Source organism: Urocampus carinirostris, chromosome 3 (genome assembly GCF_059441175.1).
Source record: "Urocampus carinirostris isolate Australia breed hairy pipefish chromosome 3, RoL_Ucar_1.0, whole genome shotgun sequence".
NCBI lineage: Eukaryota > Metazoa > Chordata > Actinopteri > Syngnathiformes > Syngnathidae > Urocampus > Urocampus carinirostris.
Genome location: NC_142351.1, coordinates 31,722,684 through 31,747,715, shown reverse-complemented (window position 1 = coordinate 31,747,715; position 25,032 = coordinate 31,722,684). Strand labels below are relative to the sequence as shown.

General features: G+C 39.8%; 1 protein-coding gene across 1 annotated transcript in view; it reads left to right on the top strand.

Annotated features, from left to right (window-relative positions):
• dmd (dystrophin) overlaps window positions 1-25,032 on the top strand; it is a 244,093-nt gene that overhangs the window by 141,241 nt on the left and 77,820 nt on the right. Inside the window, exons 49-62 of the mRNA XM_088329820.1 lie at window positions 62-184; window positions 4,402-4,574; window positions 4,651-4,786; window positions 12,102-12,277; window positions 15,011-15,158; window positions 16,423-16,536; window positions 16,703-16,852; window positions 16,947-17,045; window positions 17,443-17,539; window positions 17,607-17,776; window positions 19,348-19,465; window positions 21,450-21,661; window positions 21,739-21,893; window positions 23,391-23,580. Coding sequence (XP_088185946.1) covers window positions 62-184; window positions 4,402-4,574; window positions 4,651-4,786; window positions 12,102-12,277; window positions 15,011-15,158; window positions 16,423-16,536; window positions 16,703-16,852; window positions 16,947-17,045; window positions 17,443-17,539; window positions 17,607-17,776; window positions 19,348-19,465; window positions 21,450-21,661; window positions 21,739-21,893; window positions 23,391-23,580 — 2,061 coding nt within the window. The remainder of the gene's footprint in view (window positions 1-61; window positions 185-4,401; window positions 4,575-4,650; window positions 4,787-12,101; window positions 12,278-15,010; window positions 15,159-16,422; window positions 16,537-16,702; window positions 16,853-16,946; window positions 17,046-17,442; window positions 17,540-17,606; window positions 17,777-19,347; window positions 19,466-21,449; window positions 21,662-21,738; window positions 21,894-23,390; window positions 23,581-25,032) is intronic.

Genomic DNA, 25,032 nt, shown 5'->3' with positions numbered 1-25,032 from the left:
CTCTAGACTTATACAAGATGCTCATTTGATGAACCTGACAGTATGTTACTTTGATGTGTAGGATTACCTGGCAGAGCTGCATGGGCTGTTACAATCTGTGGCTGAGGCGGACTTCAAGCTCAACTCCCCTGAATATTGGCCTGCAGCTTATTACAACCTGCCTCAGCAAGAGGACTGCCTCAAGGTCAGTGCCGCTTTTCGGATTATGGTCTTAACATGCTGAACCAAATGGGGGATTCTACCATGGTTTTGGGACTGTAAGGCACACCTGAAAACCCCAATTTGGCCAGAAATGTGTGCCTTATAATCCTGTGCACTTTATATACCGCAGAATACGCGGATGAGATTGGAAATGCATACAGTAATTATTGTTACCTTCGTGGGTTTTAGGCTAATACAGAGACCCCGTCAGTTTTCGTGGTTAATGGGGACCAGAACCACCCGCAAAGTGGCATCGCACCTCTATAAAAGCCCCCGAGGGGCAAACTTAACTCGAGATAAGGTCATTTCTGACTGAGAGTTATACTGTAACAAAACTTTAGATCAACAAATAATAACACACAACACATAAATGTAGTTGAATACATTTTCTATTGTCTTTATACAAAATTAAATTTTGACAAGGACATTTGTCAAAAAGCATGTGCAGCTTCAGTTATGAGTGAAGAGCCCTCACTTATTTTAAAACAAAAGCCCCATCCACCCTTGTGTGGTCCAGGCTTTATCACCCCTCAAATCCAGACATGAAATCGTAGCCCTCGGACTCTCATCACACCATCATGGACGTTTCAGCCACTCTGTCTGTTTGGGTACAACACCGAGGGGCCTGCTAGTTGCTAGCATCAGTTGTAAGTGTCGCAGCCAAGCTATTGCTTGCCTTCCGACGCCGCCTCAGATGATTCCAAGTTGCAATAACAATCCACGCTGCACCCCCTGGTGATAAGCAATTTTTTGCCTTCCTTTGACTTTTCTCAGAGTCCGATTGAATTGATACATTTATTTTCAATGTAACGAGCCGCCAAACGGCTGCTATCCTTTTCAGTACATTTTTATTCAGAGACATTGACTACACATGCCCTGGCTGTTTGACTCACAGCATACAGCTGCCTATCACAGTCGCCCACCCAACGCAGAGCACTCTCCCTGATCTTTTTCATGCTGTCTACTGTTTATTAGAAACACAATGCACGATACATTGATGTAAATGACAAAAAAGAGACCTTAATTGAATTCAAATCCATCAAGGAGTGAACAAGCAAGTGTGAAGTAGCGAGGGGTCTCTGTATCGTGTTTGAGCAAGGGTTAAGCAATGATTGATCAAATCGATAAACATTGCAAACAGAATCGAACTCGAGCAGTGACGGTGAGAGTGCCAGCATATTGCCAGTAGACAGATTACATACAAAAAGGCATTTAGACCTTATCTCATTATCACACTATCTTTACTAATAGTGCCAGGAACACTAATTTGCATTGTGTATTTCCATAAAGTCTCAACTTTTTTTAACCAATGAAAGTTAGTCTTGCCACAAAATACTATACCAGCTCTTTTTCACCTAAGGGGCCGGTCACACAGACATTTGCGGCTGAATCACGGCCAGAAATTTCTGACTTTGAGGCGGACGCTATAGGACGCATTGAGATCGCCATTCAGACGAGTTACGGCAGTGCATAACACGAGGTCGGAAATTCGCGCGCGGGTGGCAGCGCGAAAAAATTTTGCGCTGTTCAATTCTTGAGAGCGCATGGACACAGCCTTTCACGAGTTTATCGAGGCTGGACCACGGCCGTATACTTCTGGCCGTGAAGCAGATGTCGTTGGGCGCTGTTGAACGTTTTGAGACCGCCATATAGACGAGATAGAGCAGTGCTTTACTCGCGGTGGGAAATTTTCACGTGGTTGGCCGCGTTCAAAACTTTTGAGCTGCTCAAAAGTTTGAGCACGTGTTAAACCGCGTGCCGCACACGTGGTCAACACGAGGTAATGACGCGGAAATGACGCGGAACGACGTGCTCTGGCCGCGGCCAGGGCGTAGTTACACATGGGTAGGACGGGAAATTTCAGCGGGTAATCGTGGGCGGAGCATGGTGATAGCATGTTCTGCGCCTGTATCGCGGTGTTATTACGTGAAATTAGCGTGTTACGCGTGTGACAGTCAAACGCCTTTCTCCACGTATATACAGCGCGATTTGCCGAGCACACCATTGTGCTCGTGACGTCAAGGGGGTGAACATGGATCACCGTCAGCGTAGTTTCTCTTCATTTCGAATAAATCTTTCGGTGCATCAACAATGGTCGTAGCAAGGCTTTGATGCCAGGTCCTTAGCTTGGCCTTTTGGCCGAGAGTAAGAGCCCTGGCTCCTAAGCTTTGTAACGTGTTATGAACTGATCGATAATGAATAATTAGAAAATAGATAAAACACTTACCCTCAATAAACCCCTCCCCGTCAGCGTAGTGGTCTCGTCTTAACCCATATTTATATCTTGACATGTCTTTTCAAGATAATAAAATAAATATGATGCCATAGCTTGAAATCTTGATATTCACGGGACTGTGTCCAGAGCGTTAATGAATTTTACAGCCCGATAAATACATTCCTGCCGAGATTTGCATTTCCTCGCTTCTCCAACTATTTATACCTCGTTTTACCTCACTTATAGGAAATGTAATGGCGAACATATAACCAAATTCACTTCGTCTTGCAATCGTTGGGAATGTAATACAACATAGTCCATTCCGTCTTTATTTTTGTTGTGAACGTAATCGAACGGTAAATCCTTCCCCCCTCGCGTGAACGCGCATTCTGCTGCGCTTTCATCAGAAGCGATCGCATTCTATATTAAACGCTTATTAAAACAATAAAGCGAGCTAATTATAATAATTGGGAGATCCTAGTCTAAATAACGCGTTTATTTAAACAATAAAGTGCGATCGTATTCTACAAAATGCGTTTGTTAACGCGGATGAAAAGGTCAAAAGCGATCGCAGCAGAATGCGCGTTCACGCGAGGGTGTGGGGGTTGTGTTGCGTAGGAGTCGGATTTGGGCACAACACCGGCTCGGGAGCTTTTATACCCGTGGTCCACACGAGAAAATGACGCAGAAATGACGCGATGAGGAAGCGGAACAGTCGCCGGCGTCTTTTTTCCGGCCATACCACAGACGAACGGCGGGTTGTCAAATTTTGCGCATTTTCCATCCCGGGCAACCACGGGCAAAAAAAAAACGCAAAATTTTAGCCGTGATTCAGCCGCAAATGTCTGTGTGACCGGCCCCTAAGCGTACATATTATATTGAGAACTTGTGGAAGCACAGGTGAAGAAGTGGAGGGACTGTTTAACGTATGAGAATGCACTATGCAAATCAGTGTTGTGGCACTGTAAAAATATTGTGAAGATGAGATAAGCTCTAATGCCTTTTTTTATGTTATCTGTACCACTGGTAGTCTCGTGTTGGCACTCTCACTACCATTACTCGAGTACGATTCTCATTGCAAACAATGTTTTGGGATTTGGAATAGCATCACATTATAATATGTTGCATTAATATGTACCCTCACACTAGAGGTAAGGTCTTGGGCCTAAACTCAGCCAGAATTCCGGGCCAGATTCGAGCTTAAAATGTCAATCGTCTCTCTCTCTCGCCGTTTTTTTTTTCTTCATGGAGGATCTGCACAACATGCATTTACTTTTACTGAAGTAGTTATTTTGATGAAGAAAATCCGTACCAAACTATCAGTTTAACTCAAAATCACTGAATCCAAATAATGTTGGGGTATAACACAGGCGACTTCCTCTTTCCACCTCCCTCACGTCAGACGTAATTTCTGCCTTTTGCCAATAGCTTCCAAGCCTTACAAACTTTCTTTCTGCTTGTGGCCAAATATTTCACTATTTGCAGCCTGTAATCTGCGAAATACGATTTTCTTTTCGGTGCCAATTGAATCAGTTTCACTTTCACTTTCGTTCACTGCACCTCACTGAAATGCGCGCTTCGGCCCAAAAACGTTCATTTTGCTGCTTCACTTGCAGTGCACACTTGATTTGAGGGACTCACCCCCCAAGTTAACCGCAAGCTGCGTAGTTCAGCCGAGATGCACAGTTCGTGCTGAAGTGCGCAGGGCCGGTGAATTAAATCTTCGGGTTTATTTCGGGCTCAGTTATCAAAAAAAAGTAAATCCGTCGGGTTTGGGCGGGGTTCGGGTTTTTACACTGGCGACTCGGGTTGAGTCAGGCTAAATTTTTTTAGGCCTAATCTTATCTCTACCTCACTCACTGTAGTCTCATTTTAATGAGCCTAATCATATGTATGAAAAATATATAACAAAAGACTATTTTTTGAATGTGCGCCATTACAGCACAGAAAATACTGTAACATGAAGTCACTGTATGCACACACAGGAAGTGAAGGCGGTCATTGAAATACTTCATGGTCCGGTGGAGACAGCCCTGTCCCGCCGACATGAAGTGACATCCGGTGCCGGACATCTGGAGAGCCAGCGGATCCACGATAGCGCAGCCGTCCTCGGAACCAATTGGGACAAACTGAATAAGCTTCACAAAGATCGACTCATGTGAGCAGGAAGGAACAGGAAGGAGGCAATCCACATTGGGGAAAAAAACACTTTGCATGTGTTTGTCTACTTGAAGGCGCTGGCAGATCTGCAATGCAAAGTGGCAGAAGTTTTTAGCAGACCAGAGGGCGCTTGAGGAGTGGCTTCGTGAAGCTGAGGGTGCCCTCAAAATGGCCGAGATAGAACCGGCAGCGCACAGACAGCACCTTAAGGTAATGCTAACAAACTCACAATCAAACATAAGTAGAAACCCATGTTGCACCTCTGCTGTTAGGCCAGTGGCTCTCAAATAGTGTTGCGCGCTTGACATCGGGGAACTTTTTTAATAAAATCTAGTGCAATTGCACCTTCACTACACTAGGGGGCACTGTAAAGCTGTGCATTGGAAAACATACTGGTTCATTGATATCGTCAGCACTAAGTATTTTATATATATATATTTTGCATTTTTTTTTAAATATTGTGCTCTTGAGTTAATAATGTTGTTTTAGTTAATAATGTTATTTTCTTTTTCCGAGTAGGGGCCACGACAGAAAATAATTGAGAAGCACTGTGTTAGGCAGATGGAAGAAAAGCTATTGGTTTGTTGAGTGGTAAAACTAATAAAGGAAAAACCAGAGTCGAAATGAATTTGAACAAAAACCATAAATTTAATGAAGAATGAACAAGACAATAGACAACATTTAACACAAATTACAGTAAAAGAACACTCTGTGTAACGTACGTTTTTATTGTGCTTTTTCCCTTTTTTTAACACACAACAAACAAAGAACGAAGGGGGGCTGAACAAGAACAAAACAAAAAACAAACAAAAAAAACAAAACAAACTACAACAAAAAAAACGTACAACTTTGGGGATTATCTTCCATGTTCAAAACATTCTTCAAAGTTCAGTCTCTATTGTGATGTCCTTATTTTCCCTTTAATCTCTCAATTTTTCCCATTTGTCCATAATTTAGGTCTCCTGTATTCTTCTACAAAATGCGGTTCTCTCCATTAGAAATATTTCCTCCACAGTGCACACCCACTGCTCTTATTTGGTTTAAGGTGCTAGATTAGGAATCCTAAATTTGGTTTATGTTTGTTTACTAACGCTGTTGTATTTCTATTTCAGTTTAATAAATGTTCATCTACTCTAATTTCCGTTGATAAACCTACTATTAGTTGCAAAATGTATTTCTATGCGCACCAATAGGATTTTAGAATCAACCCAAATCTGTTTTTGTGTCAGAATTTAAAGTAACTCATTAATACACTTCAAACTTCAGTGACCATTCAAATGAATGACACGAAAGTTCATCAAATAAGCAAAAAAAAAAACAAAATTCCGATGTTTTTCAATTCAGGGAATCCAGCATCAGTGGGTATTGGTGATTTGTTAAAGTGTATGAGTCCACTGTCAAGTTTAAAGGAATAATCCAATTTCTACCACAACCTTGATGCAAAGTTCTATAATAAATAGGATGCCCGTTTGGATCCTTGCTCTGGGGTAGCTGACCGCTCTGTTCACTGAGATTTTTAAATCGTCCAAGGAATCGAGGAATTTTGCCGGGACAAAAAAATGGGCAAAACTCGTCTAGATCGGGTTTGTCGTCCATTATGAATAATACCGTCACTGGGTGGATTCATAAGATTTGGTTTTCCAAGCAATGTCTTGCGAATAATTTCTATTGCTAATCTCAGATCCTGTCTGTCCTCTGCTGATGTGTGTGTTCTGCCTGCAGTGAGCAATGATAAAAGACAATGACAAATGCTATCAGTTCTTGCTTTGATGTCTTTTTTTACAAAACTTTATTGAAACACGGAATAAAAATCATTGTTCCCCTGTAAAATTATATTATACACAGCAGACATTTTACTGAGAAATTTAGAAATTCTCGTCCTAAAATAACTAATTGCTCAAACGGTGACATTGGAAGAAGATGGCTATGATGATTAAGCATGCGAAAGGGGGGAGCAATACTCATACAAGGAAAAGCCACGTGGGACTAGCTAAGAAGGCCAATGGTATGGAATTTTAGGTGAACAAATCAAGAAAACAAATTGCACAGTGAGTTTGGCTGCAGTGATTAGCAGATGTTGTCGTGAAAAATCGAGAATCAAAATAGTCGGCAATGAATTCCATTGTCAACCACAGTAATAATAATAATAACAATTAATAATTTCCTTTGTATTGTCATTCTTTGTAAGAACGCAATGTCGATACACCTGACCCGTTGTAGCGAGCCGATGCAGCCGCAGCCAACAGAGGGCGCCGCCATTTTACCAATGTTATAAGTCTTAGGTATGACTCGGCCGAGGCGCGAACCAGCGACCTCCCTCGGTTATCACGGTTAATGGGGACCAAAACCACCCGCGAAAATTGAAAATCCGCGAAGTAGCGACGCCCCTTCAAAAATGCTTAAATGATAAATAAATGTTTTTTTATTTTATTTTTTAAATTATTTTATTTTATTATTATTATTTTTTTAGACCCGGTTAATGGGGACCACCCGTGAAAAGTGAAAATCTGCGAAGTAGCGAGGTCCCACTGTATTGTCGCCAGCTATGTTTTTCTAGCAGAGCGGACCATTTTACACAACGCAATAGCATTTCTGTCTCGAGCAGTAACAGTGGCGGTTCTACACCAAATTACTCCCTGGGCGAGACCACCTCCAAGCGAAATTAATGTTTGTATTTCTTTTAAGTTGTGGCCACTGGCAACAACGTTAGAAAAACGACAGGATTTGCTTGGAACTCTGAAACAAAACAATTGTCACACTCCATGCATGTGGGAGGCACTTCAGCAACCCTGTTGCAGCACATTTCATGCAAGTTGCCAGAGACTGGAACATTGAACAAAAAGTTGTCTTACTGACCACGAACTGTGCACACAACATGATCGCTTGCCGTGCAAAGCACACAGTGTGCACCGAGCAGTCACTTTCCAATTTCCAGTAAAGGAATGTTTACAGTAAGCCATGGTTTGCTGCACTATAGTTGAGTTCAAATTTAAAATGTGCACTTTGTTACTGTCAGAACCAGAACAGATGGTTGACCCAAACACGTAACGTTTCAAAACAAACTTCGTTGCGGAAGAAGTCAGGTATGGGAAAGCAAGCGCCAGCAATCCGGTGATCGCTGGGCAGGAGGAGGAGGGAGCTCACGGGATCGGAGTGTGGTCGATGGGCAGAAACGAGTCGAGTAGCCGGGACGGGAGATCAGAGTGTGGTCGGTGGGCAAATACGGGTCGAGTAGCCAGGGCGGGAGATCGGAGCGTGCTCGAAGGAAGGAAAAAAACCAGGGAGGCGGAGACGATCGGGAAGCCAGTGGCAGACGAGCAGGATACAGGTATGGACGGGACGGACGGCCGCCAGAGTCAAATAGTGCTTGTCCTGCATGTGCGGAGGTTCGCTGATAGACTGACAAGGAGTGAATGGAAGCATTGAGTTTAAATAGGATGGGAACCAATCAGGCAATGAGCAGCAGCTGGCGCCAAACGAGCGGGCACAGGTGAGGGCAAGGGGTAATCGTGACAGTTACTATATTTCGTATCATCCTGTTTTGATCCCTTAAAAAGGTTTTTGAAAGGGTTTATTTTTGTACCCATGCATTTACTCCTTTTTTTGTCCATTTTTTTTCAATTGACAGTGTTCAATTGTGTGAAATGTTCCTTCAAATGTGAATGACTGTTCGGAGTCAGAATAGTTAATGTGGAACGTAACATTACACATTGTTTTCAATAAAAAACAATGCACAAAGCAAGCTTATCCACTTTTCCCTGTTGATAGTAGTAATAAAATGATGAGTAAAAGAACATTTATAACAGATTAAAATGGGCGATTAATGTGCAATTAATCACGAGTTAACTATAATATTTTTGAGATTGATAATAAATATATCAATCAATTGACAGCACTGATTTTTATCATTTTTACTGTATGTTGCTCACAATAATATTGATAATAGAGTCAAATAAAATATTTGCCTTTGTTTATTTACTGAAGACAAACATGAAGGCAGGAAGAACTACAAACAAGAAGATCGCAGCAAAGTATTGCTAGGGCAAATGCGCAGACTTGAGTACTAACGTTTTTCCTATAAATTTTGCCGCCTCTCCAAAATGGTTACGACCTCTATAAAATGCAGGCATAATAGATCATGTTTGTGAAAAAGAATCACAGCCTGAATTAAATTTGTGCTGTACAAAAGCTTTAGAAAAACTTTTCAAACACCTTGTGATTTTAATGAATTTCCAAAACAATTTTATTTGGGTGGCTGGTTATTGTTTCAAAAAGGAATATATATCGCCACTCCAAACTCTTTGCTAGGTTTATTTAAATCAGTGTTTCCCAAACTTTTTTGAGATGAAGCATATATTTTTTCACAAAAAAAATTTGAGCCACACGGTATGTTTAAAAATGAATTCCACTTTCATGTTGCTTTGTTTTTTTTGAAGGTTGAATCATCATGTTGCTTTAATTTACCAAAAACATTTTGTGATTATTTTTTTTGGCCACTGCGGCACAGTTGGCAATACAGATTATTTAGTCGGTCAATAATTTTGCTGTAAATTGTGGTATTACTGTATTTCTAATCTGTTTTACCATATTCTTTGTCGTTTTTTCTGGAAAAATCACCAAAAAAATACTTCAAATGAGCCAAAATGATTTACCGTTTTAACATGTTTTCTTGTAAATTTAGAAAATAATTCAAATAATGAAAATTATGGGGCAGATTTTTGTTTTATTCTTAATCTATTTGCCTATTTTGCAGTGCAAAGTTACACAAGACAGGACTTTTTTAACACTTTCTCTGGAATTTTCCCTTCTTTACTCTCATGTGCAATTATTGATTTGGAGTTTTGATTGTTTTATTTATCTTTCTTTGTGGCTGCATTTAGTTTTTTCTTCTTTCTAACAAATGTACATATCAACTAAAAATGGAAAATGTCCAAAGCAAGGAAAGCCGACCACATAAACTCGATAAAAGTAGCTCTGGAAGGAATGGGAGGATCACTGTATTGTAGGTGTCAAGACCAGAACGGAGACAGGACCCACTTGCGTTACGTTTCTCTCAGTTTTGTTAAAAGAAAGGAAAAGGTCGCACCCACGATCCAGTGACCGCTGGGCGCAGGAAGCAGGTCGCTCTGAACGCGGGAGTGGGACCCCCGTGGCGAGCGATGGCGGTTACCGGAAAGGAAAAACGGGTCAGTAGCCAGGACAGGAGAGAGAAAACGTGGTTGGGGTCAGAAACGAGTCGTAAGCCAGGAGAGGAAAGTAGACGTGGTCAGAACATAAACGGGTCGAAGCCGGGGAACAGACAGCAGCAAAAACAGGTGGGAGTCAGGGTCGAAAAAAGGCTTGCCAAGTGTAAACTGAGGTTCGCAGACAGACTGACAACAGGTGACAGAAAGGAGTGGGCCAATTAGTGTCCGAGGCAGTTGGCGCCAAAGGAGGGGGCACAGGTGCATCACATAAGTAATAATTACAGTAGGGTTTTAAAATATGGACTACTAAGTGCTAAACAAAATGATAGAAATAAAAAAGGAGCTACAAATTATGCAGAAAGAAATGAGATAAATCAAGAAAGATTTGATGGGACTTAAGAGCAACGTGGTGAGAATGGAGAATGAACACACTAGAAAAGATCTCACAGCCCAGGAGTGTGCCCCGGCACACTAGTTAAAATCAAATATTTAAATGATACCCAAACTAAGACAAGTGCATCCACTGTACCAGGCAACTTTTGTAGTCGAGCAGCCAAAGCATAAAACTGTTGAAGAGAGTTTGGAAGCGAATGATTTTAAGTGATATGAAGCGCAAGATGGCCAAGGTTGCTGAAGTCAGTGATCAAAGACATGTGCCCGGTCTGCCTTGCAGGTGTCTATGATCAGCTCTCTCGGGCCTTCCTCAAGCACTGACAGTCACGTATCCGAGACCATCTGTTAGTTGATACCCAAGCTGCTCCCAACATCTTTGAATGCACTGACTGCATATTTATGTTTAAACCCTCTACAGAACTTTAGCCAACTATTTTAAGCTATATCAGGGGACTGTGGGCGGCTTGCACTCTTTCTTCTGCCCTATTTTGGATCTGATGCACGAACTAAGTTGCATGGTTCAAAAACATACTGGAGTGCTCACGCAGATAATGCTCTGGAAAACAATCAAAATTGTCACGTCCTGGATTAGTCTGTACAACTCCAGATTAAACCCGCAAAACGATCTAGCAAACCGCGGATGAATTGCAATTGCTGATTTTTCAACTCAAATGCAGACAAAATTCTAACTCTTCGTGAAAATTCAGAAATTCTGAAAAAGGAACACAAACAAATGGTGATGTTAAATGACAAAGAACTTTAACACTGAATAAATATAACCATTTAATATATTTTGATGATAAATTTCAATGATGAAAGGCTGTGCCTCACCTGCCTCACTCACATCACTGTCATGACTGGAGCAAATAAATTAAAGATAAAGCTTTGTACCTTCAATTAGTCTTTTTTAAATCGCAGCTTCTTAAATCATTAAGAAGTGACAAAATCTGATGTCATGTCACGGATAACTGAATTTATTCAACTCTGCATTTTTTATACCGTGGCCATTTCAGTGCACAAATATAAAATGTTTAGTAGTTGGTTTAAACACATTATACACACAGGTTGTTAAGACACATCAAATTCATGATTACTTAGAATGAAAAAAAGCATATTTTTGGTTAATTCTGTCACTTCAAACGTTGTGTTTTTGTCCTAAATAGTCAGTGGTACGAAGTACAAAATATCTCTATTTTTACGCAATTTTTTAGCACAATATTTTGATACGTGGTAGGTTTGTTTTTAATATTGGACACCTTATTTTGACTCTTTACATCATTGTCACTATCGTTCAATAATGTTGCTGTCCTTTGATTTCCACACTCTATAGGGCGGATCCGCTTTTTGTAACTTTCATCCATCCATTATCTGCACCACTTATCCTCAGTAGGGTTGCTGGGATGCTGGACTCATTCCCAGTCATCTTCGGGCAGTGGTCAGTGGACACCCTGAACTGGATACCAGCCAGTCATAGGTCACACATAGACAGACAATTCACTCGCTCATTCACACCTAGTGACAATTTGGACCAGCCAATTAACCCTACATGCATGTTTTTGGATGCGGGAGGAAACCGGAGTGCCCAGGGGAAGCCCACGCAAGCACAGGAAGAACATACAAACTCCGCACAGGAAGGCGAGTTGCTGGATTTGAAACCATGACCTCATGCGAATGTGCTAAACACTCAGCCGCCGTGTCGCCCTTTTTATAACTTAAGAAAGATAAGAAAAAGAAAGGGCACAGGGAAGGACCTTTAGAAGGGATCTAGAATTTTGCATCATAAACGCTTTTTTTGTACAGTCCTCTCCTTTTATATCTGCAAGTTCCACATTCATTGATGTCTTCTCTATTTTTAGTGTCTAGTGTTTAGTGTACTAAACTATAAAAGTATCAATATACAAGCAGAATTTTTGTATTTTGTGTTTTATGTGTGTGTGTTTTGACAGGACCTGACGGAAGCTATCCCACAGCAGGAAGTGGTTTTGAAAAGAGTAAACTCTGCAGGTGATGAGATCATACAGATGAGCACGCCGGATGATGTGGCCCGCTTGCGAGGGCAACTCAAATTCCTAAATGCTCGCTGGGCGCATGCCTGCGAGCAGCTCAATGAGCGCAAGAGAAGGTGTGTGTTCATTACATTTTTGTAAGGGTGTTTAAGGCTGTCCTCATCAGTTAACTTTTAATACCAGGTTGTCACGACCGGAACAAGCAGTGGGCCCAAATGCGTAACGTTTCACACGATGCTTTATTAAGGGATCGAGAAAGTCAAGGCAAGAGGAAAAATATACCGATCTGTTGCTTGCTGGGCAGGAGGAGCAGGAACCCCTCGCGAACGAAGCGTGGTCTGGGATCGAAAGCAAGTCGGGCAGTCGTGATGGGAGAACGGAGCGTGCTCGGAAATCGGAACAAGTCTAGTAGCCGGGACGGGAGAACGAAGCTTGATCGTAGATCGGAACAAGTTGGGTAGCCGGGGCGGGAGAACGAAGCATGATCATGGATCGGAACATGTCGGATAGCCGGAGCGGGAGAACGGAGAGTGTTTGGAGATTGGAACAGGAACAGGTCGGGAACAGAATGGGAGCCAGAGTCAAAAATGTGCTGAGGTTCGCTGACAGACTGACAAGGAGTGAACGAGAATGACGTGCATGCATACTTGCCATTACAGTTATCCTTCGTTATTTGCAGGGGTTGCGTTCTAAAAACGACCCGCGCTAGTTAAAATCCACGGAATAGAAAGCGCTATTTATACAATAAATGCTTTATTATACATGTAGTACAAACAAAAAGTTCTAGTAACAGGCTCAAGCATTTGCGTAACAAATAACAGTACTGGTCTTTTGTGTTTTATATGTGTGTGTTTTGACAGGACCAGACGGAAGCTATCCCACATATATATATATATATGTATATATATATATATATATATATATATATATATATATATATATATATATATATATATATATATATATATATACATATATATATATATATATATATATATATATATATATATATATATATCTGTACTATTAAATAACAATTTTAAGGATGTTGTTTCTTTTTATCATATTATATTGAACTACTGATTCTGAAAAGGACGGACATGATTTCAGGACAACAACCTTTTACTTCAGATGATATTTTGTCACCATGTTATGGACATTATTGGGAAGCAAAAATGCGGCATCAAATTTTAGAGTAAATAGAACATTCCAAATAACAAAGAAAAGTACTGTATGTTATGAACGTTTTCCTTTTTTCCCTACAAATAACTTCTGTGCTTTAAAATGACAGTTTACCAAATAATCTATTATTCAACTATTGATTCTAAAAATGTTGGAAATTATTTCCGTACACCACTTTTATCTTCAGATGATATTTTGTCATCATCATGTGTTTGTTTTATGAAAAACAAAAATGTCGCATAAGAATGCTTTTTCCTTCCTGTAGCGCAGGGGTCGGGAACCTTTTCGCCCCAAACAGCCATCAAAAATGTTTTTGACAAAGCCACACTATATGTTTACCTTAAGACAAAATTCAACAAAACCGCAAAACCCGCTCTCAAGACAAAAGCTAATTCTTTAGCACATTTGATTTCACTGTGTCATTTAATGTTTTGATCAAATCTATGAAATATTTAATCATACCAGAGCCTGTGTCCCATATCAATATAAATATACCACTTTCAAATTTGGCTCCCTTCCAAAGTTACTTGAAGAGTGTTAAGGCTCAGTTTTGTCCTGAATAAGCGTTTCAAAACAAGGTGCAAGCATAGTCACTTTGTAAAAATGTCACAAAACACTGGAAACGATAAGGATATTGTTGTATTTACCTTTGGCACAGACTGCACTGAGCGAGAGAAGGGAGTGCCTTGCGCTTTGTGCAGAGATCTGCCCACCTCTACGGCTCACCCAATCAAATTGCTCTGAGTGATTTGCTGGCACTTTTATTTCTTTACATTTTGATCGGTGAGTTTTCATCGCAATGTATCTCAACAGTGAACATACATAATTAAATGAGCTTCTATTCGAAGGGTTTCTTAGCGAGCTACTGCCAAAACTGGGTATGGGCATGTGCCCTTATGTACACTGGTGTGAACCAAAGGGCCAATTAGTGAAGCTTCGGCTTTGCATGTACCCAAATCGGGAACCAGTCTTAAGACTTTGGAATGCCACAGAAATATGTGCCAAATGTACTCATGAGAAGAGCCATATATATAGGTTCCCGACCTTCGCTTTAGCATGTGTAGAAGTCAGACTTTGGTTGAGATAGAAAGCATCTTTCTCTGTGTTTGGGGCTTTTGTTTGGTATTTTATTGACATAATGGCTTTTAAAGAAACTCAAAATTGAAAGATTTGCGTGTTTGTAATGTAGGTTTATCAAGGTATTTCTGTACGAGTTCAACTTATACTGCAATGTTGTTCACGTACAGGCAGGCACAGGCAGAAAAGGGGATGGTTGACTGTTTATTCAATATGAATGCGGAACACAACTGCACGATGACAATCTGCAAAGTAGCGCAACTACAAAAAAGTAAACAGCAATACAGCGAGGGATTAATGTACATACATTTATTATTAAGGAGAATATTATGTTCTAATTTAAAGGTCAGGGGATTTTAGTTAGGTCTTCGTACGTGGTGTTTCTAATCAAGATGTGGGTATTAGTATTGGCCTGAAAATGTGGTATCAACATTCCTCCTTTTATCACAGTCATTTAATATTGTTTCTTTAGTACACGGTGAATCATCTTATTTCTACCACTGTTTGAAAATAACAAGGGGAAGGGAAAAAAGAATAATGGGCGTGACGACAACCGAAAAGAGTAGCAATGCCCTTGTTTTGTCACGCAGGTCGGCGGAAGCGCACGCCACAGCAGCACACCTGCAGGAGACTGCGAGTTTAATGCTGGGTTGGCTAGACAAAGCAGAAGGGGTCCTGGGCATCCCCTTGCAGCCTGCTGAGCCTCAGCACCTTCGGGATACGCTGGGCAAAGTGCAGGTAACATTAGCATTCATTTTACCAGCCATTTATCTGACAACTGAATGAGGCAAATAGTGCACAATTTGATATCGCTACTCTATCTGAACTACTGGTGACATAAGTTTACATATGATAATATTATAACATATTATAAGCGTTTGTACAATTCACCACCCAAAATATATATCGTTCCGATTAATCATTTGTGCATCCAGTTGACAAAATGTAATTGAATGAATTCAACGTTCATTTCGATTTTCATTGTAGTGTATAGGTAACTAAACTTTCAAGAGGATAGCAAGAATAAATAAATAAACAAATAAATGCTGTTGACTTAGTTTAATATGGATGACCAAAAATTAAGTCAATAAAAGATAGAAAATCATAAATGTGACAATAAAAACACATCTTAAATAGGCGCACAAGACCGTACAGATTAATATAATTTGCCTATGTATAGAAAAAAAGGTATTCACACGTTATTTCTAAACTTACTGAATATAAGTCGCTCCGCATTAGAAGTCGTACCAGGCAAAAAAAAAACATATATAAGTCGCCCTGGAGTATAAGTCGCCCTGGAGTATAAGTCGCTGGGCATAACCATGAAAAAAAGGAAAAAATATAGTCTGGAAAATACAGTAATTTTGGAATTAGGTTGCTGCTAAATGTCATTGCACTCATTTTTCATTGTATAATTGTTCTGATGCAGTTACAATTTATGCCAATCTCCAAGCACTACATTTTAAAAAAAATTGTCCTTTTATCCTCACATTGTTTTTTCTTGTTTCTTTATTTTGTGTTTTTTCTAGAGTGCCAAGTCTAATTTCTTTGTAACTAGTAATTATTCTAATTTAAAAAAATGAATATGTTAGCCACTAGCATTAGCACTTTGTTTTAGTGAAACAAGTTTAGCAGCTAGCTCTTAGCAGTAATTTTAGGAACCGGGTTCATCCCGCTGGTCGTTCCAATTAGCAACTGGTGTGTTGATAATATCGCCCGCATCAGAGTTAGTTTCAAAATGCTAAGAACGCTCAAAAGTTGGTTAGATACTCAAAAAGGTGCCGTTTATTAAAAAGCATCAGTGCAACCAAGTTGGTCCATTTATTTGATTTTGTTGGAGTACACTCAATCACATTCAACTTAGTTCACGTTTTTTTTTTTTTGTTCTTACGTTCAGCAATTATATTTATTTCTTTATCTTATTTTTCCCTTTGTTTATTTGTTTGTTTATTGGGCCTCCATTACTCATTTTGTCGAATGTGTGCACGTTTGATCTTGTCAGGACTGTGTGGAAGAACTTCCCAGCAAGAAAGCAGTGGTTCTGGATTTAAACATGCGCCAGATTCCTGCTGATAAACAAAAAGACATCAGGATCATCAACGCTCGCTGGGAACAGGTTAGCTAGCACAGATCATAATTGCAGCACTCTGCGGCGTTTAGAGTATTCATTTCAACATGTTTCCAAGAAAAGTTGAAGTAGCTCTCGCATGGTGTTGATTGTCTAATGTCGCAGTAATGCTGTGTTAGTGGTGATTTTCAGAGAGAAATTTGTCTTCATTTAGGTGTCCAAGGCTCTGCCTGAACGACAGCTAGAAATTGAGAATCTGCTTGGAGTACTGGAAAGGCTTCATGTTCAGTTAGACCATTTATCTGGATGGGTGTCCAGAACCAGAACTCAGCTGGAGCGCAGTCCAGAAGAGCCACCGCCTGCTGTAAGCCGAGCATATATAAATACAAACACATTTATATTTACGTGTCTGTTACACCGTCCTCAACATAATGCGTTACGTCCATATGCTACTGCAGCTCATCGAGGAAATTGAAGTCAAGCAGCCTGAAGTTGAGTGGGTTCTTCAGCGGGCTAGCCACCTTCACAAAGACATTAGCCTGAGCCAGCCAGCTAAGGTGTGGCATTTAAACACAACCTGCATACGGTGGTACCTCTTCTAGCCCTTCCAAACACGATAATTTCAGCTCATCCAGTTTGCCCAAACAAACTATAGCAGCTCATAGTAAACTCGCATTTCATTTCATTATTTTTATTAACTTATATATTTCAGTACTGTATTTTTTCGTGTTAAATTACTATTTTATTGTGTTTATTTGAAGGCTATTTAGAGTTCACTTGCTTGCTTTTGTGAGGACAGGAGTGGACCAATTCATTTTTACTGATTTGAAATCATAATGTGCTCGTAATACGACCAGGAGCACGATTCTGTAACAAATGAAGCTTATACAAAAATGTATCGCTGTACAGAGCACGCATCTAACATGCGGCTTATGATGTATTACACAACAATAGGTGAAGTGTGTGAGAATGAGAGAGGACTGGACCGTCATCATGGAGTTGCTGAGGCAACACCAGGAAAGGAAAAACCTCTTTGTGGCCAAAAAAGCCAGTAAGTGATATTTCAAGTTGTTTCACAAGAACTAGTCTGTTTGCATGAAACCTTTTGTGCGCTGCAGACGAAATGCTGACCGGCAGTTCACAAGCCGACGCTGCCGCCCTGGCGCAGTTCAACAAGTCGTGGGCGGAACTCACCGACTGGCTGACCATGCTGGACAATATGGTGCAGAACAAGCGAGTCATTGTAGCTGACTTGGAGGACATCAATGAAAACATTGGACAGCTCAAGGTCACAAACACAAAACTCGAATCAGCAATCACTCGACCTTATTTTAAAGTTTTGCATTCAAAAGAATGCAGTACTGCGAATCTATTTATGCATTTCTCTTTGTTGAGGAATTGCTTGTTAACGTCATAATGTCCATACTGCTCTATGGGTCATTTGTGCTTTAGCGTTAGCATCTAGCTTTGTTGCACTCTTACTGAACTCTCAGTATCCTTTTACGACATGTCAACCGCCACTGTGTAGGTCTTTCGTTGAAACTTTAGTAGAGACTCAAAATAGAAAGAGAACACATCAATAGCTTAAACCTGCCAGGAGGACAGAGAGAGAAGTCTTCAGATAAGGAATTTCCATCTTCGTTCGAAGGTCCTCCCTGTAGCCCTCCCTTTTTATTCAAAGTTGGGCTGCGTTATTTGAGGTGTCTTGAAAAAGTTAAATGGGAAATGTTTTCTCTATTAAGTAAGTGTTATAGGTGGGCTACGTAACTTCAAAATATTTTACTTTCTGACACTATCTTCTGGCTGAAATCATCATTGTAGCTTCTTTTGTTGCGTGTGCAAGGATGTGAAATTCTTTAAAGCGCTTGAATAAACTCTTCCTTTTTCATAATTTTTGGGGTTTGGGTTGGCATTTGGATTGTATTTGAAACAGTCCTTTTCTTACTTTCTCAATTTTCATCCTGGAAAAAATTAAAACCATGACCATACGTCTGAAATCACTGGAGAAATTATATAATTTTAAACTTTTTCAGGACACCTCAAACTACGCACCCAACCTGAAAGAATGCTAAATTGAGTTCAAAGTGCCCTTTTGCTTTTTCCAACCGTGCTTATTTGCTGATATCTTACTTGAAGTCAAATCAAGTTATGTTTATAGGGGGATGAAGGAGTTGGGGCGGTTGAGATTGATTTCACGCTCGTCCCCGTTGTTAGTCTATCAAAAACATGGTAAAAGTAAGTAAAGAGTTTTAAATACAGTCCAAACGCTAATTTAAACCCCCAAAAAGGCGAAAAAAGAAGAGCTTATCCTGGTGCGTCTAAGAAATGCACGGGCAACATGAGTAGCTTAACAGAGACTGCAGTGATAACTCAAGCCAGGAGATGGAGGCAGCAAATTAGAAAGAACTAAATTCCATACAGCATTTTTAAATCTTCAAGGTTACGAAAAGTAAATCAGCACTAATGGGTGTGGAAATCCAACCACAGCAACATAATTGGCTGATTACAATGATATAATAGTTAAAACAGCCAACAACAGTGTGCAATACTAGTCAAAACAAGGAACTGGAATCCTATAAAATCTCTTTTCTAGGTGTTCAATGTTAAAAAAACCACAATAACCTTATCAGTTGACAAGATCCAACAAATAGTCCTGTTTGGTCCAATAAAATACAATTGGTCTTGTAGTTTTTTCATTTTACCAGGTTGCAAATTACTTTCTAGTAGTTTTGACCGTAGAGGTTAGTAATTTTGAAGTTCAGGGACAACAAATCAAGGGTACAAGTATTTATTTATATTCATTGCCAGAAGTCCTCATATTGTTGTGCAAAACTATCTAAACGGTTGATGTGATTGCAGGCATCCTTGCAGGAACTAGAACATCGTCGCCCTCTGCTGGAGCGACAAGTCACTGCAGCCCAAAACCTGAAGAACAAAACCAGTAACCCGGACACAAGAAACGCTATCACTGAGCGCAGTAAGAAACATCCCGAAGAAAAATGCAATATGCTTAAGTAGGAATTAAGTTATTTATTTAGCTACAACAAGTTCAACAGCTGAATCGACATTTTTGGATTAACACTAGAGATTGTTTGTTTTAATGCACATGGCTTTTAATTTAGATTTTTTTGAAAAATTATTATTTGGGGTGTTTTACATGGAACTAAATACAGGGGGTATTACCACTTGTGAAAACTTTATACTCATAATGTAACACCGGTAATCCTGATGGCCTTCATACATTTGGAAACCATTGGGTCATAAATACTGTAACCCAATTTGGGTCCAGGTCGACCGGTCCGTCTCTTGGTTTAGGTTGACCCAACTTCATAACCGACTACAATTTTAAAAATACAAGTAAAAAAATAGTAAACAAAAGTGGATCATTTTGTTTTAAATAACTCTCCAAAATAGGTTGTCATTCTCTGAGCAACTCATGAAAAAGTGCAATATTGAACGAAAAAAAAGCTAAAAATCTGCTTCATGTATTTTATACAATCACCAACATTAATTAATTCTGTTCAAAGGCGTCACACGGTGAGTGACTTGTTAGCACTTCTGTCTCACAGTTCAGAGACCTTGGTTCAATTCCAGCTAGGGCCACCCTGTGTGAAGTTTGGATCTTTTCCCGTGCCTGAGTGGGTTTACTCTGGGCACTCTGCTTTTCTCCCTGATCCATTAACATACAGGTTGATTGGTTGGTCCACATTGTCCCTAGGTTTGGGTGAACGTGTGAATGGTTGTGCGTCCGCATGTGCCCTGTGATTGGCTGGCAACCAGTCCAAGGCGTCCCGTAAAGACTGTCTGAAGTCGGCTGGGATGGGCTTCAGCCTCCCTGCAAACCTCATGAAGATAAGCCGCTTTAAAATGACTGAACGAACAAATATGTGTAAAAAATAATTGTGTCGAACAAGCTATATAAAAACTCAAAAGATTTTTTTTTCCACACAAAACAACCTAGAAAATTGAATTATATGGATCTAAGTAGTGTATCAATCATTTTTAACTGATTTTGGGTAGTTTTGACCCAATAGTCTTTAGAGTTTTGGCTTACTAAAAAAGTGTTGCGCAAACTACAGCCCGCGGCCCATCAGGCTTAATAATCTGGCTCGGCAAATGAAAATGGGAAAAATGTAGGCCTCTTTACAGCCTACGTCATCACCCGAACACCACGAGTAGCGCGCCCATTGCTGACCTAAAACAGCAGAGTTAGCAGTACGAGTTTAAATGGAGCGAGAGAAGATTTGTATGTTGAGTTGCGTTTTTAGAGTCAAGTCAATTCTTCTAAAGTTGAACTCATGTGTGAACTATACTACCGTAAACACAAACTATTTTTGTCCATTTAACCTGCTGTGATAAAAGGTATTTTACTCAGTCTTTACCCGAAATGGACCAGCGTTGTAGATTATGTAAAAAACACAATCGAAGTGTAGAGCCAATTCAAATAGAGGAGTTAGTTTTGGTGACTTTGTTCATTAAAACAAAGTCGCTTGCTGCTTTCACTTATTTTCTGCTTTTTTGAGATGTATGAGATATTTCCGTTTATCGGCAAGTATAGACTGACTCATTTTGCCTTTTTGCTGCAACAATTCACGCGCAGCTTGCCTACTTTGCACTTGTTTACAAACACGGAAACGGGTCTAAAACAACTATACATATGAGAGTAAATAAAATAATACCAGTGGTAAAAAAAACATGTTGTTTAGTGCCACCCTTGTCCCCAGTGTTCCTTTGTTTCTCCTCATGTATTGTTGAGGTATCAGATTAGTCAAATCAATCACATTTTTTCTTCCTGGCCTGGCACACTTACCACATTTTTCAACCCATTGCGACCCGCGAAGGTTTCCCCACCATTCTACTAAATCAACACACATTCCTGGAAATGAGGTTTTACACAGGTCTTTTGAATTTGCAAAAACCTAATACAGAATGTATTATTATTCCACTTTTTTCCCTGCTAGTTGAGCGGCTGCAGACCCACTGGGAGGACTCTTCGGCCAAACTGTCAGCCAGAATGAAGCAGCTTTACAACATGCTGCAGGACTCCAGCGAGTGGCTAAATTCCAAACAGAGGGTTGATGCTCTTATCAAGCTAGCCAGCGAGAGGCTGGAATCGTGGCAGGAGGTCACCTACACCGTGGACGCTCTTGCAAGGCAGAATGCAGAACTCAAGGTCTGCTTGATCAATTCTACTTGTTTCACTAATTTCTTCCCAATTTGTTGTCATTCACGTGACATATCCGCTCTCAGGGCTTCGCAAAGGACTTGCGGCAGTGGCATGGTCAAGTGGATGAAACCAACGCGCTGGCTGACAAGCTGCTGACGCGTTACGCCAACGACGACACACACAAAGTGACACAAATTAATGACAACATGACGGCCATTTGGACACACATCAACAAACGGTGCGTGCACATTTTCCCTTTATTGTATCCAGTGTATCCAGTTGTATGGTGGACCGAGCCTCGCATATGTAGAATTAAATTCATAGATAAATAAATACCTTCCATTATATGCCATAAAAATACACACACGAATATGTCACGTAATACCTAAACATATGAAATAAATGCAATTCATTCATTTATTTATACATTTTATTATTGATTCATTTCAAAATTTACGTTGTCATGTATTTTGTCATTTTTTCGTGCATTTTTTGTATGTAATTTGTTGCATATTTCGTCACAACAAAATGTTATTCAAGTAAGAAGGCTGCACAGGTGCCTGAGCTTTGCTCCTATTGGTTGATCAGTGAGGAATGAATCAGCTACTACACCAATCAACCAACAGATGTAATACGTAATGCGATACAGTTCCTTGTTAAGAAATGTAATCTGTAACGTAATCCGAATACAATAATATTATGTAACTTGATTGCTTTCAATTACTTTTGGTTTACTCAAATTCCTGATAAATATGGTAAAGCTTATATGGTAATAATAGACAAAATAAACATAATCTAGATAAAATTGCTATTTTTCTTAAAATCAATGAACAATCTAACCTTGAAAAATAATTTGAGGGAACCAATTCAGGTAGTTGCATGTAATCCAACAATAAAGTGATCATATACAGTAGTGGATTTTTAACAACAATTAACTGCAAAATACAAAAAGAAAACAACCAATCACATTTACTAAATGTCCCTGAATTCATCACTAGCACGCCACTGTGCTCTCCAAAGCACGCATACGTAAAAAGCCTCACAAAACTGCAGGCTCGCACAAATTTACCAAAATAACATTGAAAGAGAAATAAAATACAGACCGAAGAAAATAGTGCTTTCACCTACAATACATTAAGACAAACATGTAGCGGTGGATGGGTTGTACAATCTGCGCAACAGACACTGACATTACCACAATGGATGCACGCGTTGTGTGTAAGCCTCACCTCTCTCTGTCTCACTGGTGTCATTGATTGAAATTATGATATACACAATTTGCCCATCGGTGCAAATATGTGTGTAAAGATACTTTTGAATAATACTGTAATCCTGAAAGGTAATCTTCATTTTAACTAAATAAACCTGGTACTTGATTGTCTTTTTCTGTAAATTTATTTTGTATCATAATTACGTAAAACAGTTACATGTATTCTCTAACTCTCCAAGCCTGTCAACCAATAGCTTGATCATTTTGATCTGCCCCTAATTTTAGATAACATCTTGTTGTGAAAAAAATACACAACAAAATACATGACAAAATATACAACAAAACACCACTGGTTGAAAAACACTGCCTTAAGTCCTCAGTCTAATTGTTTCGATTACATTTCTTGAATGTGACTTTTTTGGGGTGTAAAATGATTCCAAACCTCTGTCATTCTGGTTAACCTTTGCGCTTTTCAACAAATCCAGGATATTTCAATCCTAAGTGTGTATGTTGTTACGTTTTCAGTGTTTCAGACAGGGAGGCAGCTCTGGAAGCGGCTCTGAAACTGTTGCAGCACTTTTACCTGGATTTAGACAAGTTCCTTAACTGGCTAACGGAGGCCGAGACAACATGCAACGTCCTAATCGATGCCACCAACGAAGAGAAGCTGGCGCAGCAGCCGGAAGCAGCCCGCAACCTGCTAGCACAGTGGAAGGTAGGGCACACATACCGTTTATAACATTTAGAATTTATAAATTCAGACATTCAAAATAGGAGGAGGGAGGAACATAAGAATAATTGACAGATGTATTTCAATTTTTGTAATCCAATATCCATTTCAAAATAATACGAACCTTTTCTTTTAATTACTGAAAGTGTTTTAATTCAGAAAGACCTGACTTTTCTGAATCGACTTTAATCACATTAAAATATGTGGGTGGTCACTTTTGGTCATTGATAAAATCACAATAAATTGTTATTTTAAACAAAAATAAAGACTATCAGAGATTGCAGTTCAAAATCCCGGCTCCTCCGTGTTACATGTCGAAGTGTCCTTGGGTAAGACACTGAACCCCTAATACCCCCAATAAGCAGGTTAGCGCCTTACATGGCTGCACGGTAAGCTATTATCCGTGTCACACTGAAATACTACAATACTCTAACAAAAAATAATTAGTTTACTCGTTACTGCATTCATAGGATGTTGTTTGGATTTCAATTTTTATCATAAACCATACATTTTTTCATAAAGATTGAGATCCAATCAAATTTTTGAAAGATATAAATGTTAAAGTGTACAGTGTGTATTACTTCGCATCTTGTAGCAGTAAGTAAACTATTTAAAAAAAACAAGATTAATTTAAATAATTAGCAAAATACATGAACGAACATGCACGCATGCGTATATTGGGAAATCTGTATTTAGTTTAGATAACATGAGCCTCACCTATCTTTGACCACCATCTTGCTGCTACAGATACCAGAGAATTACAAAACGATTGCGAAAGGCTAAGCAAAAATTGGAGACAAATATTGATGTGGTTGTGTTCTTCCTTGTGTTTTGCAGCACTCGTTTTCGGTATCACAAAACCTTACAGTGACATCTAGTGGCTTAATAATGCACACTAACCCGAGACCATAGTTATGTTTCCGAGTTGTACTCCTGTTAGGCCCAACCAAAATAAATAGCCAAATGTGCTAGGTACCCAAGGAACAGACTCAAAGACCATGATGTCACAGGACAGGATTTATTGAAATTTACTGGAGTGGGTGTGGGGTACCAGAATCAGAGGAAGGTCTTGATGAATCCAACGAGGGAGTGGGGTGAGCGTGGAGCTGGAGACAAGGGCTTCGGAGCGGAGGGAGTCGAGAGGCGAAAGAGAGAAGCAGTGGGTTAACCGGAGGCCTTGGCAACCATCAAGAAAAGTACTTCAAAATGCGATTCTCCCCACCCATTTAAGTCGAGGTAGAAAGAATGAAGAGGGACGGGTATCTTGGCAGGGGCGTGGCATAACAACCCCACTGATTTTATAAATGGATATGACTCAGGGTTTGTGCAGGTGCTTGAAATATTTAAAAATGATTGAATTTTAATATTGGGTTTTCAAGGATTGAAAAGTGCTTGAATTTTGGTTGAAGTATTTTAGTTTATACGGCATTGTGCTAT